Source organism: Giraffa tippelskirchi, chromosome 7 (genome assembly GCF_054371585.1).
Source record: "Giraffa tippelskirchi isolate mGirTip1 chromosome 7, T2T-mGirTip1v1.2.pri, whole genome shotgun sequence".
Taxonomy (NCBI): Eukaryota; Metazoa; Chordata; class Mammalia; order Artiodactyla; family Giraffidae; genus Giraffa; species Giraffa tippelskirchi.
This window is the reverse complement of record NC_137281.1, coordinates 13,898,508-13,907,521: the sequence shown is the minus strand read 5'-3', so window position 1 is coordinate 13,907,521 and position 9,014 is coordinate 13,898,508. Positions and strand designations below refer to the sequence as shown.

General features: G+C 47.0%; 1 protein-coding gene across 1 annotated transcript; it reads right to left on the bottom strand.

Moving 5' to 3' along the window:
• Positions 1-680: 680 nt before the first annotated feature.
• LOC145513715 (F-box only protein 27-like) lies at positions 681-5,793 on the bottom strand. The gene is made up of 4 exons (XM_081510715.1): positions 5,384-5,793; positions 4,996-5,091; positions 1,509-1,638; positions 681-824 (listed from the first exon to the last, which is right to left on the bottom strand). Exons 1-4 carry the CDS (start codon positions 5,791-5,793, stop codon positions 681-683), a joined length of 780 nt encoding a protein of 259 aa, XP_081366841.1.
• Positions 5,794-9,014: the final 3,221 nt, after the last annotated feature.

Here is a 9,014-nt window from a genome sequence, read left to right as displayed (position 1 = left end):
ATTTCTATTCCTCTTTGGCAAAATTTTATTACCTGTGATCGACAGATAAACTCCTGATTTACTCTCTCCATATTTAAAAAGAATTTCAAAGCTAACAAAATAATTTTATACACCATACAACGCAGAGTAGGGTTGAGATCAGAGGACCAATTCATTGCTCACAGGATGGGCAGAACCCTCTGCCTCCAAACATCTTTTGAGCTAGTTTAACTTTCAGCTCTTGAGTCTTGGTCCCAGGCTTGAAATCACAGTTTAGGGGCTGGAATTACTCAGCCAGAGGGACTGAGCTTCTAGTTCAGAGGTGAGGAGAGGGCTTCCTGGAAGTGACCACCGAAGCCTCTGCAGCAAGAACAGAAGGGCAGAGGGCACGGGGGCTGAAGCAGAGGGGCCTGGCATGGGGGAGGAGGGTGAGGAGCCCTCTCACCATTTCCCTGTGTTCACCCGTGTGTCTCCATTCCCTAGAACGGGGGCTGCATTAGAGCAACAGCAGCCAGTAGACCTGATGTAAGAACATTCTTCTCATAGCTTCTCGTAGAATTTAAAGGCAGGGCCCAGTAGGACCCTTGATTGGACCCAGGAGATCCCAGGATGCCAGGAACTACAAGCCCTTGATTATTGAGGTGGCCCAGCCAATGGTGCTGGAAGGCATGGTCAGGTTGTTTAACAGGGACAGTCATCCACTAGAGGTGACAGACCCTTGCAATCACACTGGCCTTGGGCGCGATGATTCCATAGTCCTCAGGCAGGAGCCCCATGTCCCAGATCCAGTGTTCCAGAGACACAAAGCGGACGCCCTTCTTGAGGTTGGAGAACACGTGGCTGGTCTGTAGGCAGAAAAAGAGGTTAAGTCCCATTGTGCCATGCCCTTCCCCTCAAAAGCTGAGTTGGGGGCCTTCTGGCCTGTGGTATTTTCCCTAGATGGCTGCAATAATGTTTCCACTTCCACATGTCCTTCTAGAATCATGCCACTCCTCACCCAGCAGTGGAGTCTAATTCCCACCCCCTTGAATCTGGGCAGGTTTCATTGTAACCAAGAGTGTGGTGGGAGTGATGCTGAGTCCCACTCACCAAGTGACTTCCACAGCGGGGTCACAAAGGCAACGCAGCTTCTGCTGGTTTGTCCAGAAGCCTCACGATGGAGCCCTGAGCCACCAGGAAGCAGGAGACTGCCCCGAAGCCACCATGTTGTGAGGAAGCCCCAACTAGGGCAAGCAGGGGGATCCCATGGCCAAGCTCTGAGACTAAACCAAGAGCTGCTTGGCCAGCCACCAGCTGCTCTCTACGCACTCACAGCCCACCCTCCCTTTCAACTCCAGCCCATGTCTGAAGAAAATGACATCAGAGACCAGAGCCAGAAACTCTCACCAGAACCCTCCTCGTAAAAACCATGAGAGGAGATAAAATGAGTGCTGTTGATATGAAGTCACTAAATTTGGGGGAAATTTATTTTTTAGCAATATATCATCCTAAGCCCTATCATTCTTTCTCTTTGCCCCTGTCAGACTCACCTTAAATGGGACACTGGTTCTACCTTGATGGATTGGACTAGGAGAGAAATGATGTAGCTTGGCCTGCTTGGCATCTAGAAGTCGGACAATTAGCTCATACAGACAGACCAAGGCTTCTTGGTCTGCCCACCTGTGGGAGAAGGAACAACTTGAAGGTTGAACTTGCCACCCCACCTCTTTGGGCATCTGCCTCCCCTATCTGAATGGCCTTCCCATGTCTAAAAATCCAAAATGGTGCTGTGGTCCCCAGGACTAGCAGCATCAGGGTCACGTGGGAGCTTGGCCCCTCTGCTTCCCCAAGGAATCCATCTACCCTAAACACCCTCTCCAGCTGGTCTGCATGTGCATTCATTTCAGAAGTAATGACCTAGAGCCATGCTCTTCAAGGTACCTCCTACCATATTATTTCTCTTTCTATGTTTTGCTGGTGGCAAAAGATGTCATTTCCAATGTGTACAATGGTGATGTTTAAGATACAGTTTCCTTAGTCACTTAAAAGGATCCAAGGGAATCTAAGTAAATTGGTAATGGGATATCAAGTAACATTCAAAGACACAACACCCAATGTCCACCACTGATAAATGGATAGATTGAGTGGGGGTGTAGCTCAGTGGTAGAGCACATGTTTGGCTTGCACAAGGCCCCTGGTTCAAACTCTGGCAATTCCATTTAGGAGTTTCTCCTTCCTAGGAGCCACTGGAGAAGAGAATTAATTATTGGTCTTCCCAGGTGGGTGTAGTGGTAAAGAACCCTGGGTCGGGGAGATCCTCTAGAGTAGGAAATGGCAACCCACTCCAGTATTCTTGCCTGGGAAATCCCATGGACAGGGGAGCCTGGCAGGCTACAGTGCATAGGGTCGCAAAGATACAACTCAGACAATTGAGCACCTATGCATGGTATATTCACACAATGAATTATGAAGCCATGAAAGCAGACTTCAGCTACATACAGTTATGGGTGGATTTACAAACATGTGGTTGAAAGAAGCCAGATACACACTATATGCTGTATAACGCCATATATATACATAGCACCAAAATGGACAAAACTGACCTATGGTAACAGAATTCAAGATGGTGCTACCGTTGGATTGGAAGTGTTGGGAATGGGGCATGAGGCATACTGAGGGTGATGTTTGCTGGCAACATTGTTTTTTTCTTTTAACATTCTGTTTTTGATATAAGTGAATATGTTCAATTTGTAATAATTCATTGACTTGCACACACAAGATATGTACATTTTTGGTATCAAAAATAAAAATTTAAAAACAAGATTAATTTGATATATATATATGCATACACATATATATATACACAAAGTAGTAACTTCCTTCACAGAGGTGTCATATCACTTCTTAGGTGTAAATGTACATGCTACTTCTTCCAGATTTTATCCTTATATAATAATAATATGTTTATGTTCTTCTGACTTACCTTTCATACCGCTCTGTGCCAACAACATGCACACAAAGAATATAAGTAGAAATTTAAAATTTTCTAAGTGCTAAACTTTTTTCTTTTTGGCTGAACTGTTACCTACTGGTGGCTGCCAGATGTTGCTGTAAAATTGGAATCATATGGATTCCAGAAAAGATATTCTGTAGAAAGGAATTTCTCCCTGTTCAAAGCTATGGTCATTGCAGCCTGACACTGAGAGGTAATCTCTGTATCCTTGCAATTTTATGTCTGATAGGAGTATCTCTGTCTGGGATAAGCCTACCAATATGATTTGGTGGAGGCTAGCCACAACCACACAGACAGACTATAATAGGGGTTAGCCACTCCAGGAAAACCAGCAATATGACTAAGGACGCCTCGTGTAGTGTCAGCTGACTTGCAGGCTGATATTAAACATTGATAAAAACCCCTATATACAATGAAATATTACTCAGCCATTAAAAAAGAATGAAATAATGTCATTTGTCATGGATGAACCTAGAGTTTATCATAATGAGTGAAGTAAGTCAGACAGAGAAGGAGGAATATCGTATGACATCCCTTATATGTGGAATCTAAAAAGAAAATGATACAAATGAACTTACAAAACAGAAGCAGACTCACAGACTTAGAGAACGAACTGATGGTTGCCAGGGACGGGGAAGGATGGAGGGAAGGAATAGTTAGGGAGTTTGAGATGGACCTGTACACACAGCTATATTTCAAATGGATCCCAATAAGGACCTACTGTATAGCACATGGAACTCTGTTCAATGTTATGTGGCAGCCTGGATGGGAGGGAAGTTTAGGGGAGAAGGGATATATGTGTATGTATAGCTGAGTCTCTTTGCTGTTCACCTGAAACTCTCAGAACATTGTTAATCGGCTAAGTGTGTGTACTCAGTCACTCAGTTGTGACCCCATGGAAAGTAGCCCACTAGGCTCCTCTGCCCACGGAATTTCTCAGGCAAGAATGCTGGAGTGGGGTGCAATTTTCTATTCCAAGGGATCTTCCCAACCCAGGGATTGAACCCAAGTCTCTTGTGTTTCCTGCATTGGCGGGTGGATTCTTTATCACTAGCACAGATTATGAAGTTAAATAAAGAGTTTTATTGTAAATACATTTACTAAAGAGATGGGTTTTCAGAGAGGGGAAGTTTATGGTGTTTTGACTGAAAGTGAATGTGGTAAGGCCAAAATTTCAAATTTCGGTCTCACTTTGCCTGTCTTCCCAGAGGCCTTTACGTCTGGGGACCATACACCTAGTGAATGACTTTTTCTGTAAAACTGAAGGGCTGAGAGACAGGAAATTGGGAAAGCATAATCATACAATGCCCCCACCATAGATGTAACCTGTAGCTAAGTTATTTGAGAAGAGAGTACATGGAACGGTAGAGGATTTGGAATTTGCCTCCCTTAAAATAATCCGAGTGAGGTATCCCATGGAAGGTCTTCGTGGACCATCCTGGTTTCAAGACCATCAAACAGAGCACAAGCTCTGGAGTCAGACAAGTATGTGCCTAATGCCAGGTCCCGCCAAGCCCTAGCTGTGCCACCAGAGCAAGTGACCTCACCTCTCTGAACTTTCAATTCGAGGTTTCAAAACACACTTTCCCACAGGATCAAGGATCATGAAGGCTGCTGAAACAGATCACACTTTAAAGCACTGGCTCTGTGGCTGACATAGAACCCTGCCTTATGAAGACAGGGAAACGTAGGCACACTGTGACTTGCCCAAGGTCACAAAGCCGGGAAGCCAGGGTTTGAGTGTGGGAAGTCTGACTCCAGAATCTGACCTCTTAGCCAACTCTATCTTGCCTCCTCCTAAACCAAGTCCTTTGCATAGGATCCAACCTGGCATCTTCCCATCCAGGTCCGTTTGGGGGTCAGGAGAGGGTTCAGGGAGTGGATACGGCTAAAGTAGTAAAGCTCTGATGGTGGTGAAGTCATTTCCCTTCCTGCTTTATCTAAAGGGTTGTTGGGAGACCTACACACCTTGTCACCCATGCCAAGACCAGCCCTGTTTTTAAAGCTGTTTTTGTCACACTCACCAGGCAGAGACACAAATCTCAATCTTTCCACTATCCAGGAGTTCCGGCCATAGACCCTCCTTCTCCAGGTCCAACACTTGCTTCTTGTAACACCACCTAGGAGAAAGGGGGAAGGGTTAGTGAGAACTGGGCAAGAATTCACCACCACCCACCCCAGCCCTTGGGGAAGAGGGATGTCCACCTGTAGAAAGGCTGGAAAGAGTCCTCGGAAACTAGCCTACTGTCTTCCTCCCAGCTTTCCTGTCTCCAGCTTCTACAGTTGACTGTCCTCCAAGGCAGGAAGGCGTCTGTTAAATGAAAAAATGTTTGTGCCCAAGTTTCTGGCCTGCCCGCCAGCCCACGGATAAGTCCCAGGGTTTTCCTTGAGCCTCTCCTCTCTGTCCCGCGCCTCCAAACCATCCCATGGGCACCCTTGAGACCTCTTTTCCTGGGCTCCCCACCTAGGCCACGGGGGTTCGGGCAGAGATTGCGTCCTAAAGGTCTGCGCTCGCAGAAGCGGCCCAGGAGGCAGGGTCTGGGGTCGTCATCGTCGTCTGGGGGCAGGCAGGTGCGGAAGACGGGCCACAGCTTAGCGTGGCTGTAGGGTAAGATGCTCAACCACACGGCCCGGGTGTCCACCAGGTAGCGCCAGTACCAGCACACGTGGCGGCATTGCCGGAGCAGCACGCTGGTGGGCAGGTAGCTCAGCACTTCCAGGAGCATCTCGATGGGCAGTTGGCTTAAGCCGGGCACCTCCTTGGGTTCGGGGTCGGAAGCGGGAACACAGGCGGGCAGGCCCCTGGAGGCTGAGGCCCCCATGGTTTCCTCGCCAGGCCCAGCAGCTGCGGCTGCTGGAGAGCCAGGGTCCAGACATCAGGGACTTGGAGCCTCTGCAGGCCACGCCCCTGCCTCCTGCACCCAAAGGCTGTCGCCCCCAAACCCCAGCAGCCACCTCTTCAAGTCCCCAGACTCCCAGCCCGTCCTTGCCAGAAGACCACCGCAGCGGCTCTCTGCCCTGCGCGTCCCAGCGCCCGCAGCCAACCTCGCTCTGCGCCCCAAGTCTTACCCTGCATCTCAGCCAGTGTTCCTCACCAGTGGGCCTTCACCTTGCTTCCCTTGTTCTCATCGCCACCTCAGCCCTTTTTATTCACCTGCCCGTCCCTTAACATCCAATACCAGACCCCCGCCCAACCCTTCCTCCCCTCCCACCCCTCCCCTCCCCTCCCCGCCCTGGCTCCATTCTCCCAGTGACTAGCCATTTCTGCCTTTCTCTCCCTTATCCCTGTCTCTTCCTCCCAGGCTTGCTTGCCAGCCCCTCCCAGCCCTGTCTCCCGGCCCTGTTCTCCAAACTTCCCTTCGTTCAGACTCTGTTCAAACCTGCAGGGTAATTAAGGGACCAAATCGCAGAAGCCACAGTGGAGGGAGGAACAGGAGATGCCAGGATCCAGAGTCTGTCTGTCATCCCCACCATTGGTCCTTTGGAGCATCCCTCACCAGGCTGTAAGGCCCTTGGTGCTAAACATCTGCTGTTATTCAGTCAGGCATCTGGGCAGGAGGCTTCATATCCCTTAGCTTCTGGAACAATTCCTATCACCTTTAAGGGCCTGGCATCATTATCTTCTTTTTCCAATTTTTGGCTACACCTGGCAGTGGGATCTTAGTTCCCTGACCAGGGACTGAACCCACATCCCTTGCAGTGGAAGCGTGGAGTCTTAACTACTGGACCGCCAGAGAAGTCCCCAGCACCACTAATAGGAGATAAAACAGGCTTCGGTAGGAATCAAATGCATTTCTATTTGACTTCCTAAATGAGTGCCATAACCAGTAATAATCCAGCCAGTGTTCATGGACCCTTTTACTACCAGTCAGGTTAGCAACCTGGGGTAGGTGTGGCTATGTCTCTACTTCAAAGTTAAGAAAACAGGCTAAGTGACCTGCCCAAGGTCACATGGATAGTAGGTGACAGAGCTAGTATTTAAATCTAGCCAGGGTGGCTCTAGAATTCTTGCTTTTAACCTCTATACCAACTTCATCCAAAAAATAAATAAATAAAATGCGAGCTACACATGCTTTTCAAATCAGCTGGTGAAACTGGACAGGGAACTTACCTTCTAGGAGAAGAAACGTGGTGAACAGGAGACAGTATAAGCAAATTAGATACTTTTGGAAAATCATTAAAAAAAAGAATCTGCCAATCCCCCAATGTTGTCTTCACAATTATAGGAAAGATTCCGTTTTATTATGGAATAAGTATGAAACGTACTGTGATTCACTGGGCCATGATGAGCAGTAGATGTGACATGTAAATGACGTCACATGTTGGAAGGTGATCAATGCTATGGGAAATAGAGCAGGGAAGGGGAAAGGGGGTCATAGCAATCTGGGTGGGAGACCCTGAATTCTAAGAGATGGGGTGACTATTATATGAGAAAATTTTCTTTTCAATATATACACTGTCAAAAAATTTTTTGCTCTTGAGGTTTTCAAACATGTCCCAAAGTGGAAGCAGAATGGAAGAAGCAGTCAACCCCAACTGTTAACTCCTGACCAATTTGGTTTCATCTCTACTCCTACCCGCTGGCTCCCCCAGGCAATTTGAAGCAAATCTTAGAAATCACAGTCCATAGCAGTACACTGTATTTAAAATTTCTTTTATTTTTTAATTTTTGTGGCGCAGTGTGATGCACAAGGAATTGTAATTCCCTGACCAGAGTTTAAACTTGCACCCCTGGCAATGGAAGGTGGACTCTTAATCACTGGACCAGTGAAGTCCCAGCAATACATCATTTTTTAATGTAATGTAAAAGCTAGGGGAAATCTTATTTGGTAATGAGATTATGAATATTGATTGTAATCCAATTATGAGTCCAAAAATATGGTTTTAGAAAAATGTTTAAAAACTTCAAGTAGGATAAAAGGCCAGAATCTGACAAGTCATTTTCATTCTTCAATTTCCTCCTCCAGAGACAATCTCTATTAATTCCTGGAATTACACCCCATGCTGTACTCTGATTAAAAAGAAAAACAAATATAATTGGGTTCCAAAAGAGCCTACTGCCTGGAAGCTAATGATTAGAGAGTAATGGATCCTAGGAGACAAGGCTGTACAAAACACCCCACGGGCCTCTTGGGAAAGTTATGGGTGTATTTTGATATCACAGTAATAGGAGGGTCATTGGGTAGCCAGGCACAGGACAGCGCCCCCCTAGGGGAGAGCAATCCCGGATTCCTCCTGCTTTAAGTGAGTGTCCGAGGTGTTTTCTTGCAGGAGGAAAGCCTGTTAATCCGAGCCTAGAACCCAATTCAGTTTGCATAAAAGAGGATGAGAGAGGAGAGTGAAAAAGCTGACTTGCAACTTAACATTGAAAAAAAAAAACCAAGAGATCATGGCATCCAGCCCCATCACTTTTTGGCAAATAGAAGGGGAAGAATTGGAAGCAGTGACAGATTTTATTTTCTTGGTCTCCAAAATCACTGTGGGAGGTGACTGCTGCCAAGAAATCAAAAGAAGCTTGCTCCTTGGAAGGAAAGCTATGACAAACCTAGACAGCGTATTAAAAAGCAGAGACATCACTTTGCCAACAAAGGTCCATATAGTCAAAGCCACGGTTTTCCCAGTAAGGATGTATGGACAAAAGAGTTGTATCATAAAGAAGACTCAGTACTGAAGAACTGATCTTCACCACTGAGCCACCAGGGAAGTCCAGACCCCTTTATTTCTATGGAAACTGTTGTTTGTGTCCTGTAAGTCCTACCACCAGGAAGAGAATTTGAATTGCGCAGCTTTTGAATTGTGGTGCTGAAGAAGACTCGTGAGAATCTCTTGGACTGCAAGGAAATCAAGCCAGTCAATCCTAAAGGAAATCTTCCCAGAATATTCATTGGATGGACTGGGTTTCCCCGATGGCTCAGTGGTGAAGAATCCGCCTGCCAGGGCACAAGACAGAGGTTCAATCCCTGATCTGGGAAGATCCCACATGCCTCGGAGCAATGAAGCCCGTGCGCCACACGTACTGAGCCCGTGCTCTAGAGCCCGGGAG

Bases quoted from the DNA above. Each gene is read 5' to 3' on its own strand.
- LOC145513715 (XM_081510715.1), bottom strand. From the start codon at position 5,793: ATGGGGGCCTCAGCCTCCAGGGGCCTGCCCGCCTGTGTTCCCGCTTCC. The intron at 5,092-5,383 runs GCGCGGGACAGA...CCTTTCTCCTAG, and splicing joins GCCCATGGGATGGTTTGGAG to GTGGTGTTACAAGAAGCAAG. The intron at 825-1,508 runs GTGAGTCTGACA...TTCTGCCTACAG, and splicing joins GAACCAGTGTCCCATTTAAG to ACCAGCCACGTGTTCTCCAA.